This window comes from Tenrec ecaudatus, chromosome 10, assembly GCF_050624435.1.
Source record: "Tenrec ecaudatus isolate mTenEca1 chromosome 10, mTenEca1.hap1, whole genome shotgun sequence".
In the NCBI taxonomy this organism is placed as follows: domain Eukaryota; kingdom Metazoa; phylum Chordata; class Mammalia; order Afrosoricida; family Tenrecidae; genus Tenrec; species Tenrec ecaudatus.
Genome location: NC_134539.1, coordinates 79,364,277 through 79,381,328, shown reverse-complemented (window position 1 = coordinate 79,381,328; position 17,052 = coordinate 79,364,277). Strand labels below are relative to the sequence as shown.

Here is a 17,052-nt window from a genome sequence, read left to right as displayed (position 1 = left end):
GTTGTACCTGCTTGTTTTACCTCCCCAGCTGGTCTGTGAGCTCCTTGAGATTTTAGTACTTGCTGGAATCCTGGATCCTGGCAGCCAGAAATGCCTCAGGTGCTAAATAAATACTTGCTGAATAATTATTTCTGCTTTTCACCTAAGTTGTGTCCTTCCACCCAAGGGCCCTCCGTGAGATAGAGAAAGAGTCATAAAAGTTTATTATATGAAAAAAAACCATGGCTTCTGTACAGCTTATTTACAGAACAAGTTATTTACAGCATGATGGAGGCCTTGGTGGCAGTGGGATGGATGAGGGAGCAGATGCCTGGACAGGTGTGAGGAGGCGTGGAGCCTCACATGGCTCAAAGAAGGGAACTTGGGCAGGAAGTGAAGCAGAGGCTGTGGGGAGGATCGGAGACTCTGGTTCTTCCTGGAGGAAGACGTGATGAGCTTTGTAGGCGGTGGAACAGAGCCCAGCATCCATGCAGGGCCCTGGGGGTGCAAGGGGGGCCTTGGAATTGAACCCAGCGTATTCTCTCACTGGTCACAGTGTCCTGGGGGGTGCTGTGAAAGTCAGTGCCCCTCTCTGCCCCTGGTGCTGCCCGCAGCTGCAGAGCAGGGAGGTCCCTGGAGGTCACAGCTCGCTGGAGCGGACGGCAGGCTCCAGTCTGTGGGACAAGGCCGAGAGCACCTTGTCGAACTTCTCATAGCGCCGGGCCTGGCTGCTGCTGGCGCCCTGGCTGCCCCAGAGGAGGCGCATCTGGAACTCGGTACTGAACACCTCCAGGAGCTCGGGCCGGGCTTGGAACCCTGCAGGGAGAGGGCACAAAGGTCAGAGGCCCACCACCGGCACCGGCACCTGTCCCGAACCACCAAGTCCCTCAGGCCTCCTTTTCCAAGAACTTTCCCCAGCCCCTTCAGGGTTCCCAGAAGGTGTTGAATGAGCATAACTGCATTGCTTAGCACTTGCCCTCTGGCCTGAGGAGCCCTGGGGCACAGTGGTTAAGCATTCGGCTGTTAATCAAAGGTTTCTGGTTCGAATCCCACAGCCTCTGCTTGGGACAGAAGACCTGGGGACCCGCGCCCCTAAACACCAGCGCCTAGGAAACCTCGGGGGCAGTTCAGCTCTGGGCACAGGAGTCCCTAGGCGGCAGAGAGCTTGACTCGGCTGTGGCTTTTGCAGACCTACTATTTAGAACATAGCCTTTCAAAATGACTAGAAAATTAAATGGTAATGTTAACAATTTTTCTGACATCGTGGGTGGTTTTTCTTTTCATAGTATTTTCCTATGGGTTATGATTTTTAAAATGTATCAACGATGCCAATAAGTGTTAAAAACTCCCACCCTCTGGGGAAAGGCAAAAGGACGCAGAGCAGAATGCTCAGATCATTTACGCATTTGCTTCTGGGTAATTACATTGTGAGTAGCTTTTTTTTTGTAACCACGTGTTTGCTCGGCTGTAACTTCCAGTGTGTCCGGCGTGGTTGTTAGGACGTAAGCATTCTAGGGCAACAGAGGACTGTCTGAAGCCCGGGCTCTCTCTGCTTCTTTCATGAGGGGATGGTCCCCCTTTGGACTAGCCAGGGTCCATGGGGAGGCTGAGGCTTTCCACTTCCAGAGAGAGGGGCAGTCTCCGAAACCCCCAGGGGCAGTGCCGCCCTGTCCCTTAGGGCTGCTTTCAGGCGGCATCGACTCACATCCCGGAGTTTTGAGACAGGGGAGATTGGTCTGTGCACCGGGTCCCCACATGCTTTGCCGACAAGCGGGTACAAGAGGAATTGGAGGCTCAGGGAAACCAAGACACAACTGAGGTGCTCTCGGAACCCTCTGTGTGCCCCCCACCCCAGCATGGCGCCTGCCACTCCTAGACGCTGGTGAACTAACCAGGGAGTGAAGGGAGAGGAGGAGAGAAAGGAGATGGGCGGCAGGCTGGGAAAGAGGAGTGGGGAGATGCGGGTGGGCATATGGAGAAAAGGAAGTGGGGGTGGGGTGGGGGCAGCAAGTCAGGTGGAGAGAAGCCCAGACCCCGGGATCAGTGACTTCTTCCCCCTTCTTCCCACCTCCTGCCAGATGTGACCCGTCGTCACTCACCCTGCAGCTTGACCTCAGCATTGGTGTGGTACAGGCCTCCATGATGCGCCACCGTGCGGGCGGCCTCTAGATGCGCCAGCACCACCTCCACGCCATGTTCCGTGCTGCCCCAGGGCTCAGGCCCCTCCGCTGGGGCGGAGTCCCACTCCAGGAGGGTGAGGAGGGGAAGCACGTGGGGAACCGTGGTGTTACTTAGCGGAGGGCCTTCTGCAGGGCGGGAGACAACAGGTGCTTAGAGGGCTTCAAGGGCCCCAGAAGCAAGACGTGGGAGGAGAAGGGGCCCTTCAAAAGGCCCCCAGCGAGCTTCCAGCGCTCCTGACTCCTGGAACAACCCTTCCCTGGGGCTCTGTGTACCCATGTGCCAGTCCAGCCCATATCTCCGCCACCCACAGAGAGGGCTGCCAGCCACCCAGTCACCCAGCCAGATGGGGAGCGTACCTTTGCCCTCGTTGAGGCTTTTGAGGAATGGCTTGAGCTTCTTCTCGTACAGGATGGCGCCCTCTGTGTGGCGCTGCCGCAGGGTCACCCAGGTCTGCTCCAGCCGGGTGATCTGGAAAAACCGGACTGTGAGCAGGCAGCCAGGGGCCACTGGGGCGCCTGCAACTCCACTGCGTGGAAAGCCAGCACCCGAGCCCTCATTCTTGTGGTCCCCACTCAGGCACCAGACAGGTGGCTGGCTGCTTTCCAAATGCATCCCAGGATGCCCTCAGAACACCCCATTTGACAGATGAGGAAACTAAGGAGTAGCCTGCTGGATGTGGAACCCAAGGCACGGTGTCTGGGATCCTGTTACTATTCATTAGGCATTGGAGCGTCCGTGTCGTGTGGGTAAGGTTCAGACTCAAGTAAACACTTGGCTCCGTGTCTAACTCTTTTGGCAAGTTACTGTCTTCAGTGCCTCCAACTGGAAAATGGGGACAAAGAAGCAGCTCCTGAGAAGGTGTTTGGAGGGATGGCTGAGGTTAGCATCTAGCAGGTGGTAACAATGCTCCTGCTAGTTTTCCTCTCAAAATGTCCGTAATGTTCCTCTTTCTTGTCACCCAGGAGGAGGGAGAGGGCCAGAGGAGGAAAGGACGTGGTTTGTCCAGTTGCCCAATGCTGTCGAGAAAAGCACAAAGCTACCCCCCACTCGCTAGACCGCAAAGGCACGCATCCCAGGTTGGATGCCCTCCCCGCTCACGCGGCCCCCCAGTCAGTACCTGGGCCATGTCCAGAGCGCCCATGACGGCAGCGAAGCTGAACATGTTGCCCATGGTCCCCCGCAGCTCGGCCGCCAACTGGATGGTCTTGTGCAGCAGCGCCGCCCGCTCCTCGGCGGAGCCCGTGCAGCCCAGGATGTCCACGGCCAGCATGATGGACATGGTGTGGAACCTGTTGGAGCGAACCGTCAGGGGGCGGGGCCGGGGGCGGGCCCTTCTCGTTGTTGGGCGGTGCAAAGCCAAAAGGCGAAAGGGTGGCCGGGGCCCTGAGAGTTCATGATTGGTCCGTGCGATCCAGGGGCGGGGCCTGTGATGATGCCCTACTATTCCGCAAGCCTAAGGGGCGGGGCGGATGGGCTGCGACTGGTTAAAGAGATACAAAATAACTGGGGAGGATTCCCTTTGGGAAACCAGGTCGCGGAGGGTCGGCTATTGAGAAGTTGTGATTGGTCGATGTAATTAGGAGGCGGGGTCAGCGCCCTGGGAGGCGGGCTGAGGGACTGTGATTGGTCACCCAGCCACAGCAAAAGGGAAGTGGGGGAGCCTGCGGGGGTTCCCTGCGGGTCTCCACGTGCTGCTGTTTGCCTTACCTTTCCAGCAGGTCTAAGCGCAGCTGCCGGCCGTGGGGGAGGGTGAGCAGCTCCATGCCCCAGCGGACACCCATTAGGGTCTGCATCTCCTTGGTAACGCCCAGTATCCTAGCAACCTGCAAGGACGCCCAGAGGGCTGATTAATAACCTGTCAGGAATGGTCCAAGCCGTCTGGGAGTCAGAGTTTATTTTCAAGGACAACCCCCTGGAAGGTATGGTTTCAATCTCATCTCCGCTGCCAACCCGCCGACAAGGGATTCTACCTCTCTGAGTGAGCCTCAGTTTTCCCACCTGTGAATAGGACATAAATGGGGAAATGCCTAGCAGTGCCAGGCAAGTGAAATACCCACTTAGGGTAAGGTCCAAAGCACCCTTGTTCCCTAAGGCAAACGCGAGGACCAGGGAGAGAAAGGGCTCGCGAAGCAGCGTGTCTACCCTGCCTCTTGTTTCTTGCACCCTGGGGTCTTCGAGACCAGGAAACCAGCACTCCCGGGCCACAAGGCAGAAACTGAGGCAAGGGTTGGTTGGGCTCCTTGGATGCCAAAGACGCACACAAAAGCAATGGCACAGTCATGCGGGACCCAAGTCGTATTTCCTTATCGCCCCACTAGGGGGCGTGGGGGCGGGCAGTCGGCCCTCATCTGGTCCCCATGACTTGCTCTCAGCAGTTACGTTCTGAGATGCCCAGGGAAGTACCCCAAGAGTGTCCATGGGAGGAACAAGGAGGAACCAAGACTTTCTCGTATTTTGCTTTTAGAAAGGAGAAAATGGCGGCCCAGAGAGGCAAAGTGACTCAGGCAATGTGGCTCAGGTCAGCCCCTCATCACTCTGACTCCTGTCCCAAAGCCCCCCAGAGAGCTGCCCCTCCCTACTCAGTGCACCCAACACGTACCAGGCAGTCCACCTTGGTGACATGCCGGGCCAGCGTCCGGGCATCCACCTCCGCCAGCAGCTCCTTGACCTTGCGAAGGAGGCCCACCTCTAGTGGCCGGTTGTCCTTGGGGATCAGAAGGGACTGGAAGGTGGCTGGGTTGAAGGAAGATGTGACTTCCACTATGGGGGCTGTGAAGGTCCTGCCCCAGTCCCCTTCGGGAACCCCACTTTCTGACAGGTCCTTCAGCTTCTCTCCATAGCTCCGGGCCTGCCGGCTGGAGGCCTCCGCCATTGCCCACTCTCGGCTCCCCTGGCTGGGCGGCTGGAGCTGGCAGTAATGGCCAGAGTCCGGGTCACTGTAGCTGCTGAGTGATGGCGATGGGGAAGCCTTGCAGAGGCTGTGAGAGGGGCTGGCATGGGGGCCCTTGTCCAACTCCCCATGAGGCTTTGGGGCACTTCCGGGGCACAGTTGGGGCTCGCTGGATCGGCGGGTGACAGGCGAGGCAGGAAGTGCTGTGGCAGAGGGGGCCACGGGAGTGGCATGGACACGGGTCACTGCACAGAGAGGGAGGAAATTGGTTATTGGGCTTCTCATTCATGAGGTCCCCAAGCCCCCAAAAGACAAGTTCCACCTTTACACGGGAGCACCCCTGCTCCCCTCAGAAAGAAGGTAGGCGCCAAGCCTGCCGCTGGCAAATCAACTGGACAATAGTGATAGTCCAGGATAACTTGGGCCCCACAGCAAGTGGTGGAGCTGAGGTTTCACAGCAGGTAAGAGCTCTGTTAGTATCCCGTCAAAGGAAACCAAACTAACTGCCATCGAGCCAATGCTGACTCATAGCGACCCTGGAAAGACAGGGTGGAACTTCCCCTGGGAGTTTTTGTGGCTGTAACTCATAACGGGAGAAGAAAGCGTGGTCTTTCTCCCAAGGAGCAGGCTGGTAGCTTCAAACTGCTGACCCTGCGTTACCACTAGGCCAGCCGGGCTCCTTTGTTAGCCCACATTGCTTAGAAATTAATAATGCCTGCCAAGTGTGTCACCATCAGGGGGCTGGCTGCTTTGAGGGCATGGCTGTAGTTTTGTCTGAGTTTGGGGCCCTACGTCCAGAGAAGGATTTGTGGCAACACCATTGCAACAGAACGGTGGCCTTGGGGTCCCCCCTCTCGGGAGGCACTTTGCCTGCCACGGGGCAAGATGGCTGGTGGAGAACCATTTTCTTTTTTCCCCAGCAGTGAGCGAGTGGTTTGTTTCTACAATAGAAACGTATCGTAATTAAACAAAAATGACAATAAAAGCACAGCCCAACTCATTTGGCCTGAGCTGGTCTTGTGGACCCATGAAGCCGTGTCGCTGGCATCCCAGCCAATGCAGGGCCCTGCCAGGAGCCTGCGCTCAGTCAGAGCCTGATCGATGGGGGCGGAGGTTAGTTACACAGGTGAAATGCACCACATCTGAGTGCAGGCTGGCAGCACCGGGCTCCGGCTCCAGCCTGGCCGCATTCTAGAGCACACACGGAACTCACAGTGCCTGGTACCCAAAAGAGCTCAGCAAGGCAGGGCGGAATGAACAAGGCTCAGGGATCGCTCCAGCTTGACAAGAGTTCCACGAGCTGATTGCTAATAGATTCTTGTAGGGCATGATGAAGTTGGGCCACAAAATTACCATGCACCAGCTAATAAGACTCACTGCCATGGAGTCGATTCTGACTCAGAGCGACCCTGTCAGGCGGTGTAGAAGGTCTCCTGTGGGTTTCTGAGACCGTCACTCTTTATGGGCCTCATCTTTCTACTTCAGAGCAGCGGCTTATGGTTTCTGACTGCTGACCTTGGGGTTAGCAGCCCACTGCAAAACCACTGCGTCACACCAGCTACAGAAGTCATCAAAGGGCACACACGCACACATGCACACCTGCCTGTGCACCTGAACAAGCCCGCCCTGCCCTTCCCCACTCCCTGGGCCATACCAGTGCTGTAGGCAGGGGAGCTGGGGCTCTCGGAGATGGGGGACATGGGCGAGTGCAGGTCTGGGATCTGGTCCATGCTGAGGGCACAGTTGCGGATGGATTCCCGGGGGTGGGGCAGTGACGTGCTGTGGAGCAGAGCAGACACCTTCATGAGTGGGGAGCAGGGCGGGGCAGGGAGAACCTCAATCCCGTGAACTTTGGAGCCAGGAAGGAATGAGGACACCAAGTCCTACCTTGCAACTGGCAGGTGAAAAAACAAAAAGGAGGAAGGGCTTAACTGAGGCCCCCGGCAAGTTCAGAGCAGAGGTGGGAACCCAGCAGGCCTTAAGCCGGCATGGTCTAGTGTTTGCTTTCACTCACCTGTTGTCTCTTTGGTCCGGCACACCCCCACCCCCAACGCCACCTGCCCCCTGCAAGCATTTCTCTCCTAGAAGGCTGAGAGCAGCCTAAGAAGCTTGTCTGGGGATGCCCTGGGCAGGAGGGACATGGAAGTCTGAGAGTCTGCGGTTCAGCACAGCATCCCCAGAGGTACAGGGTGACAGCCAGCAACCTGACTAGCCCACATTGGTGCTTTCGTGCAGATGAGTCCATGACACTGTCCTCTGGTGCCCCGGCTTGATGAACAGGTGGGTGGGCTGGGTTTCAGCTCTGTTCTGTCCCTGGGCAACAATCTCTTGTATAGTCCACAACCTGCACACCTGTTCCCTTCCCTGCCTGGGGTCAACAGCTAGCTAGTGGCTGGCTCGCCCGGGCCCTCCCCTCTGCTTGCACACATGCTCAGGACACCTTGTGCACACATGGCTGTGGCGCCTGGCATCATCACAGCCACTGGTTCCAAACCACAGACCAAGTGGCTGCTGGCCAATGTCCATCAATTCTTCTGCTGCCGGCGACAATAGCCAGCCGAGGTCCAGGGAGATGGGGCTGTGGGGGCTTCCCCAGGTCTGGGAGGCACAGGTCGTGGGGTCTCTCTGCAAAGAGCTGGGCAGAGGGGCCCATACAACTAGGGCCCAGACTTCCAAGTCTGAATCTTGGTCATGTCATTCTGCAGCAAGTGCATTTCCCTCCATTCACCTGCTGACCTATCTATGAGAGTGGTAGTGGTGGGCCCTCCCCCTCCCTTCCAGGGCAGAAGGAGAGAGTAGCTAAGACCAGGCGTGAAAAGCTCTCAGCACAGCCTGGCCTCTGACGCCCTGGTCGCACTCCGCTACTGGGTGCTCATCTCTTTCAGCGCTGCAGAGAACATGCATTCCACACTGCCGACTAGAGCGGGTTGGGTGGAGATGGGTGGCAGGGCCCAGGGTCCCTCGGAGACTAGCACAGCAGCCCCCTAAGACAGGGAGGGCTGCTGGAGGGAGAGCCCTTTACCAATAAGAGCATGAGGGTCAGCGAGTAGAAGGGACAGTCAAAGGGACTTCTTGCCTCAGTTCCTGACCGTCCGTGCTTCCCCACACAGATGTCCCCAAAGAATAGCTTCATACCCCCCATTCAGAGTGAATGGGGGCTCCCCTTTTTCACCACCGCTCAAGTTCCCAATACCCTCACTTCACCCCCAGGGAGCACAAGCCAAGTGCGGGCTCCTGGCTTACCTGGTGGGGCAGCTGTCACCACGGGTGAGCTTGTCCGTGGTGAGTCCATCGGTCATGGTGACGCTGCGTCGCTTCATGTGGCTACCCTTGGCGCCCGAGGGGCTGGCAGGGCTGCCCGCCTTGCCACCGCCCTGGCTCAGGCCGTAGCTGGCCTCCAGGTAGCGCAGGGGGAAGGTCCGGTTGACTGGGCAGTAGATGATGGCGCCGCTCTGCTCCGACACGGCCTTGCGGCTGCCCACGTGGTAACGCACCAGGGCGGGCACGTGGTCAAAGCTCTCCTGCTCGAACAGGTACTGGATGTGGGTGTAGCTTTCACCGGCCTTCACCACCACCTTGTTGATCTTGAAGTGCAGGGCCTGGTTGCGCCACCGGCACGTGAGCACGTAGTCACCCAGGCTGGTGAGCGAGTCCCGGATGAGGAAATCACCGTTGCGCTGCACCAGGGTCTCAGAGACCTGGAAAGGGGGCGTGGCCTGGTGAGGCTGGGGTAGGGCAGGCGCAGGGGGGACCAGGGAGCCAGGCCTGGGGACACAGTGACCCAGGGGTACTGAGAGACCTCTGAGACCTGAGAGGGAAATGGCGACTCAGATTCCCAGAGGCACCTCAGCCAGAAGGTCCAGAATGGGAAGACATCAATATCTTGGGAAGGGGTCCCAGGGAGTCTGGGTGGAGATGGGGTGTCTCTGGGATCTGAGACCCATGTCTCAGCCCCACTTCTTCCAGACTCCCATTGGGCAGTGCAGACTCCACATTTCCTATCCCCAGGGACTCTGGCTGCCTCGGAACCTGCATATCCTCTGGTGTCCTCTGTGCCTAAAGAGCCCTTCCTGCCCCACCCCCCACACCAGCTCCTTTCTGACTCTCCTGGGCCCCCTCCTTTGTGCCCCTTTCAGGCCTGCGGTCAGCTCCCACCCTGACCCACAAGGCCTCCAAGGAACCATGAAACCTTTCCTCTCTCTATCCTCTTGCCCAACAGGGGGCCTGCCCAGAGTGACCACTTGACCAAGGTTTGCTGTGTGAATAAGTGAAGAGGTGGTGTAAGCCACTGGTCCAAGTCTGCACCTGTGCAGTCACTTCCCTCGGAACACTCAACTTCATCAGAACAGGAGTAGCCCAAGGACCCAAACTCCCTGGACAAACACAAGAGAATGAGGCTCGGACTGGAAACAACAAAACAGCACAGGCCAACATTCACTTGAGCTTTTTGGAGGTCAGGCCTTATGTGAAGCACGTTGACATCGTCAAAGGTACCCCAAATGCACCCATTTTACAGAGGAGGACGTTGAGGTTCAGAGAGATGACTTGTTCACGGTCAGTAGATGGCAGAGTTTATAATGACTGGACCTTCTGAGCAATAGGCCAAAACCCCGTGGTAGCTAGGGCCAGGTGGAAGGTCGTCCTGAGGCCCAGCTCGGGGCCCACTCACCTCCCGGGGGATTCGGCCGTGGTACCAGGCATGGCTGCGGAGGTCTGTACTGCTGAGTTTGAGTTCCTCCTCCAGCTCCTTGTGCAGTTTCTCTGGCGAGGAGTCCAGAATGTACTTCTCCTTGGAGAACTGGGGGGGAGGCAGTGAGAGTTGGCATCCAATCAGAGGTCCCTCCTTTTCCCCTTCATTACCTCACCCTCTCAAGTGAATGCCTTCCACCTCAGGTCTCTAGGGACCCTGGGGCACAGGTGCCAGCAAGGCCCTCACTCAATGGCTTGTTGAGACCCTGCTCTCCTGGCTCCCTAGACAAGCAGGAGGAAAGAAATAGGCATGGCGACCCACGGTGCCCACAAGATGCCAGGCCCTGTGCTGTAAATAAGCCCAGACCCTGGCCTCAAGCAACACTTCATTGTTCAGAAAGTAGGCAAGGCTGACTTCAGCGTCAGACAGGCTGACGTCAGCACCACAGCACTGGACAGCGGCAAAGAAGAGCAGGGTCCCTTTAAGACTGGTTCTCAACCTTCCTCATGCCGCAACCCTTTTATACAGTTCCTCATGTGGTGACCCCCCCAACCATAAAATTATTTTCGCTGCTACTTCACAACTGTAATTTTGCTACGGTTATAAATCGTCATGTAAATATCTGATATGCAGGATGTATTTACATTGTTAAAAATTGAAGCATAGTGATTAATCACAAAACAATATGTAATTCTATATTGTGAAATATTTGTGTTTTCCGATGGTCTTAGGCGACCCCTGTGAAAGGGTCACTCAACTCCCCCAAAGGGGTCGCGACCCAGAGGTTGAGAACTGCTGCTTTAAGAAGCAGCAGCCAAAGTCTTGAGGTGGTGGAGGGGTGAGGAAAGACGTCCTCCAGGAGGTGGGAATAGCATTTCCCTGTGTACCAGGGCCACCACCTCCATAACTGATCTTGAAAGCAGAGTGGGGAGGATTCCTAGAGGTGGACTGAGCAGCAGGGCAGCAGGGCATGGGCTGGGTGGACAAGGATACGGTCTGTTGTTAGGTGCTATGGACACGGTCCCTCCTCCTAGCGGCCCCATGCATGCCCATTCCTACACCAGCCTCACAATTGTTCTTCTGGGAAGGTGAAGTACACGGTAGAGGTGGGGAGGACCACAGAGGTCCCTCAGCCCAGTCAAATGTCATCTGCATTGGCCTTCACGATTCTCCAGGCTCCTGCTGTTTTGCCATCTCAGGCAGGGACTGGACCCACTAGGGAGAATCCAGGGCTTCACCCACTCATCAGCCCAAGAGGGGCTATTTCTCATTTCCTGGTTCTCGCAGCCTAGCATGCAAACATCTATCCTTCTTCTCCTCTGTCCACCTCAGGTTTCCAAAGAGTACTCAACCTGGACCGAACCCACTCTGGGCTACCCAGGACAGGCAGATCTCAGAGCTGGTCAGGAGGCTATACAGATTGAGCAAGGAGTAAAGAGACCAATTTCAGCCCACGTAGCCATTCTCTCCAGAGTCCCCAGAGTCTGGGGGTCCTTTGGTCTAGTCCCTGCCTCCTCAGCTCATCCACAAATCTCAGGTCCCAATTCTGTAGCTCCCTCCCTCCCCCCTCTGCTCACATCCTGCCTCAGTGTGCCCCAAGATCCTCGGATTCTAGCTTCAGGGCAATCCAGAATCAGAGACAGGTCCTCTGCTAGTGACCAGGCCCCCAAGGTGCCTCGTGCAAGAGCAGGACACATACTCACAAGCAACTCCAGATTTTTGGAGAGGCCTGAGGTACCCAGCTTAGAACGCCCTTCTGCCTCCTGCCCCCACTTAACCAGGAGGCAGGGCCAGGGAGGGCTATGACATTCCTGCTGAGGCCAGAAGGGGGACTAGCCCAGGAACCTCATGGGGGGTGAGGAGAGAAGGCTGTGAAGAGCTCTGGGAGGGCCCTGACAAAGCCTGAGCCTGGCCAGGGCAGACAGTCAGGGGGGAAGGAGATAGGTGGGTTGGAAGTTTCAAAGGGGCAGGGAGGAGGGATGGCAGGGGCAGGTGTGGCAGCGCTTGAGGGAGGCTGCCTGCTATGGGGAACTGGGATTTACCCAGGGGACTAGAACAGAGTGGCAGAAGGTTCTTAAGTGTTGAGGGCAGAGTTCGATTTGCTCTGTATTGAGTGTGCAATGCTTCCCAGGCAATGATCGGGCAGGGCAAGTCATGAGATAGGGAGCAGGGCATTCAGATGAGTATTGATTAGCTTGGGGAGGAGAGAGGATTTAGAGGTTAGGGAGCACTCCCAGGTTGCGATCCTGGGGTGGGGAGACTTTGTCTGAGCTGGGCAGGGCTGGGGCAGGAGCAGCTTAGTAGTGAGCCCAAGAAAAGTGGGCTGTGTGAGGTCTGCAGGGGCTCTGGGCCCAGGTGGAGGGAGGGAGATGCAGACATCTAGGGGTGAGGGGAGGTGATCAGGGTAAGGTAGGAGTTGGGGTGGGTATTCAGAGGTAGAAACTGATGGTAGGGAGGGCCAGCTGGGCTGACATTTGGGACTTCTTAGCTATCCAGTGGCTGTGGGTTGAGTTGTTATTGTCGTTGTCGTTTTTATAGCTGCACTTCTCCAAGGAGCCCCTGTTCTTGGGGAATCCCTGGTCTCCATAGCCCCGGGACCTCCTTGACTCCACATCACACCAGCCCTGGGAAGGGAGGATGGAAGGTGTCACAGGGAAAAGGGTGGTCCCTTGAGTCCTTCCTGACAAACAGCAAGCATCTTAGAACCCCCACCAGTTCCACAGCTAGGGGCAAGAGGGGCATGGGGCAGAGAAGGGGTGGGGGCTGTGTGGGAAAGAACTAGGCCCCAAGAGTTTGCCACTGTAGGACAGTGAGTCAGTCACTTCGCCTCTCCGACCTGGGTAACCTTCTCCGCTAAGGAGAGGAGGGATTTGGGCTTTTTGCCCCAGCCCTCAGCAAGGATCAGAGAAATTGGGGAGGGGGACCAACTTGGCCTCCAGACTCAGTCCAGCGCTTCAGAGGGCTAGGAGGATGGGAAACCCCAGGGTCCTTGTGCCCTCCTCCTCCTCACCCTTGTCCGAGGGTCCCCAGGTCCCAGGAGTGGGGAGGGGAAGGGGGCTGGGGCGCTAATGCAGCATCCCTGCGCTCAGCGCGCTGCTATTGGCCAGAGATGATCTCACCGCCTCCCGGCCTGCGCACGCCTGATTGGCCAGTGTGGGGATGCTGCGCTCCGCCGGCGGGGCCGTCTTTCAGGCGGGCTCGGAGCGTGTCTGTGAGCCCCGGGAGCGCAGAGGTGACGCGCCCGGCGTCCCCCGGGGAGCTCGGGAGGCAAAAGCGACCAGACCCCCGAACAAGGTCTTAACCCCTTCCCACCACTCTGAGACCGGCAAGTCCCCGCTCGGCCCCCTGGCATCCTTACCCCAAGCAAAGCCACCTTCAGTGGACGCTCCGCAGAGAGGCGGGGTCCGGGTCCTCCCCTCCACCCCCTTCCGTTTAACCCTCTCACCACCACGGGCCGTTCTGCAGTGCCTGGCCAGCTGGGCTGTGGAACCGGCGCCCCAGGTGTGCCCGAGCCCACCTAGGGGGCGAGGGGGTGGAGGGCGCTGTGGTCCCAGTCATGGCCCCTGTGTCATGCCCTCATCGCCCAGCCTCACTCAGTCTCAGATCCCAGCCCAGAGACCCCGGTACAATGGGCGTCCCGGCTGCCCGGGTCAGCGGCAGGGGCTGGCGTGCTAGTTGAAGGACCGGCAGGATGCCGGGGACCCATCTCTCCGCACTCAGGACCCCCGCACAGCTCCCGCCTGCCAGCGAGGTGGTACCAGAACGGCACCCCCCACCCGGACACCCCGAGTCCGGGAGTGGCAGCTGGACCCTCAGCCTGCGGGGCGTCCGGGCGCCCTCAGGTGAAGCCGGGGCGACCCCGCCCCCTGCCTCTGCCCGCCGCCCTGGCCCGACCCACCCCGCCGAGCACCGGCGGGGTTGCGGTTCCCTGGCCCGCAGACCCGAGCCCAGCGGCCAGGGGTCCGAGTGGCACGCGCGGTGGTGGCCGCGCCGCCCCCTCACCTGCACCTGTACGAAGGAGCCGCGGTAGAAGCAGCAGGCGGCGGCGGACAGGGCGCTCCACAGGCTGCACCGCTCTGTCATGGTGGGGCCGCGAGACCGGGGCCGGGGGCCGCGGGACGGGACAGGGGCGCGGGACCGACCAGGCTGGGCACCGGCTGCGCGTGCCTCTTGGCGGCGCGATTACCTCATCGCCTTGTCAGGGGAGGAGCGGGGAGGCGGGGCGGGGAGACCCCACCCTCCAGCCGGCCGGGGAGGGGAGGGGGCCATTGTTCCTCCCTCTGCCCGCCCCCCTCCCCGCCCCCTGCCCCCCACGCTCCTGCACCAGGCGCTCCCGCTGCCCCAGGCGGTGGGCACGCAGAGAAGACCCTGCAAAAGGGGTCGTCTTGTGGAGCGGTGGGATGGGGAGGGGTGGGGACCCCTGAACCGGCCAGGGTGGACTTTCCTCCCCCATTCACTGCGCCCCTCACTGAACAGCAACGGGCGAGAGTTTGGAATTAAATCGCGTCTGAAGCTGAGCAACCCTGGTGTGTGTGTGACCAAATCCTTTGTGGTCTCCCAACATCACCCAGAGCCTAATATTTCTCATCCGTGACGTGGAATCGGGGCTCTGCTGGGATCTCGAGATGGTGCAGATGTTCCTCGGACAGACCAGGAGTCGGTAAGCTCACTGCTGACGGAAGGCCACTAGGATGGACCGCTGGGCTTCTCCCACGAACTAGCCCCACCCCCGCCCCAATCTCTTCTACTGGAGCCCCAACGTCCTCATGTGAGAAGCCTGCCAGAGAAATGCAGCGACTACCTGAGATGACCTCATAGGACCTTAGGAGGGCAGGTTGGATGGCTGGTGCATGCCAGTTGCCAGACATAAAGTACATCCTCAATAAACACAAGCTCTTGCTATCTACGTGGTGTCGTGGTTACAGAGTTGGGGTGAGGTCCACATGGTTGGTAGTTCAAAACCACCAGCAGCTCTGCGGGAGAAAGACTGGGTTTTCTACTGCCATCAATAGTTACAGCTACAGCCTAGGAAACCCACACGGGGTCACTATGAGTCAGCATTGCCACGATGGCAGTGAGCAAAAAGAAAGCAACATTATCTACTGTCTGAGATTGTGAATTTTTATTTCCACCCAAGTATCATGGGCTTTTCAATACAATAGGAGCCAACCTGACTTTGTGTTAAACCAAAGAACCAAGCCCACTACCACTGAGTCCATTCAGACTCAGGGTGGCCTGCGTGTGATTTGCTGTTTCTGAAGCTCATACGTCTTCATGGAAACAGACAGCCTCATCTTTCTCCTGAGAAGGGGCTTGTGAATTTGAACTGCTGATCTTGTGGCTAGTAGTTTAATACCTAACCCACCGCAACACCAGGGCTGTGGACTGTGCATTGGTCTGGGCAGATGCTTCTCACAGACTGTGTATGACCTCAAGCAGATGCAGCCACCATTTGGGGTCTCACAAGGGTTGTTGTTTTTTGTTTGTTTGTTGTTGTTGCTTTTCTTTCTTTTCTCTGTAACTACCTATAAGCATGGAGCTTGGAATTTTAGAGCCTTGGAATTCTAGAATCTTTGCCTTTGAATCAAAAGGATTCACATCCTGATCCTAGAATCCTGGAGTGTGGGATTCTTCAAAGATGAGTACTGGAGGGCAAGGATGGACTTTTGGGAACTGAGTTTTGATTCCAAATTCCATCTGAGGCTTCAAACTCAAACAAACAAGGTCTTTGTCGTTTGTTGGGGGGGGTGACTTGAATCCACTTCAGTGGTTTTAGTTCTTTTATAATGTTTTTTTTAATGGTACCCATCTAGGGTCCTAAAAAGTGATTAGCCATCTAAGATATAATGGTGGGTGTCTTTGCACCCGGAGTCAAGGAAGGGAGGAAAACCAAAGTCTCAAGGAAGCAATTCGTCCAGAAGACTGCTGGCCCACATAAACCATGACCTCCTTTAGCCTGAGACCAGAACACTAGATGGTGCCTAGCTGCCTCTACTGACCATTCTGATCCTGGTTAGGATGAGAGAAAAATGTAGACCCAAAGTCAAATTCATACAAAAGACCAGACTTCCTGATCCGATAAGGGGTGGGAGGTACCCGGGACAGGATGGCCTAAGTCACCTGCTAATGTGGAGAAGAAGGCATTCCTAGAGGCCATCTCTCAGGCTGGTCTATGGCAGAAACAAAGAGCCTGAATGGTGCCGTGGGTTGTGTTGGACTGCTAAGGTTGATGGTTCAAAACCACTCCCTACTGCTTGGGAGACAGATGAGGTCGTCTGCTCCTATAAAGATTTACAGTCGCAGAACCCTATGGAGCATTTCTACCCTGCCCTACAGGGCCACGATAAGTCAGAATCGACTCGACAGCAGTGGGTTTTGTTATGGAGTAAACAATAATGCCAGTGAGACAGGCGCTGCCAGGAAGAGCCAACCACACAACACCAAAGGAGCAACAGCCATCAGCAAAGTTTCCCATCTGTAAATCCACATCAGCACACCTCGCATGCCAACTGGTAAGTGACAAAGTCATGGAAAGTTTAGAGTGTCCCTCCAATGCCCAGCAGCCAGCAGCGAGCTCTGCATACAGGCTTGCTGTGTGCCCCAGTGCCCATTTCAGCTCATTTAGGACAGAGTAGAACTGCCCCACAGGGTTTCCAAGGCTGGAGTCTTTATGGAAACGAATCATCAGGTCATTCCCCCAGGAAGCCACTGGGCCTGGGGGGTGGCTGGAGCATTCCAAGTACTGACAGAAATTTCAGTTAGCAGCAAATGGCTTAAGCATGGTGCCACCGAGGCTGCTTCTGTACCTGGCAGACACTCGAAATGTGACAGGATCACTGTGGTGATCAATGTTATTCCCAGACCACCTTTTCAACCTTCCCACTGCCAAGGAAGCATCTGGCTTTCAATGAATGTGAGCTGGGTATGAGCTGATGACAGCTGTCGGTGAAAAACTCATCCCTCCCTACCTGCTCCCAAGTCCCAACCTCCAGCACAAGGCAAGTGGGCAAGGACTGGGCGGGATTCGAGGGTCACAGCTGCTGTAGGTGGACACCCTTGATTGGAGTGGAGAGACAGATCACAGGCTAGGGGAGAGCCAGACCCCAGCACTGCCCAAGCCCCTAGACCCTCTCCTCTTGGGAACAAGCAGTGGGGTCTGCCTCTTAACAAGGTCTTCTTAACAAGGTCCCCCAAAACACCAAACCCTGTAGTGCTGCCAGACCAAGCCCCACTCCCAGCCCAGCCCATCTTACCTTCACATAGTCCCCGCCAGTCTCTGGCTCCCCAGCAGCCCTGCAAGGAGAGAGGAGGC

General features: G+C 57.2%; 1 protein-coding gene across 1 annotated transcript in view; it reads right to left on the bottom strand.

Annotated features, from left to right (window-relative positions):
- Nucleotides 1-186: 186 nt before the first annotated feature.
- Nucleotides 187-17,052, bottom strand: part of SH2D3C (SH2 domain containing 3C) — a 30,869-nt gene continuing 14,003 nt past the window's right edge. The window contains exons 3-12 of the mRNA XM_075559099.1: nt 16,994-17,033; nt 9,720-9,848; nt 8,294-8,748; nt 6,705-6,829; nt 4,760-5,295; nt 3,868-3,983; nt 3,278-3,449; nt 2,517-2,628; nt 2,079-2,285; nt 187-795 (exon numbers count right to left, since the gene is read on the bottom strand). Coding sequence (XP_075415214.1) covers nt 620-795; nt 2,079-2,285; nt 2,517-2,628; nt 3,278-3,449; nt 3,868-3,983; nt 4,760-5,295; nt 6,705-6,829; nt 8,294-8,748; nt 9,720-9,848; nt 16,994-17,033 — 2,068 coding nt within the window. The 3' untranslated portion in view covers nt 187-619. The remainder of the gene's footprint in view (nt 796-2,078; nt 2,286-2,516; nt 2,629-3,277; nt 3,450-3,867; nt 3,984-4,759; nt 5,296-6,704; nt 6,830-8,293; nt 8,749-9,719; nt 9,849-16,993; nt 17,034-17,052) is intronic.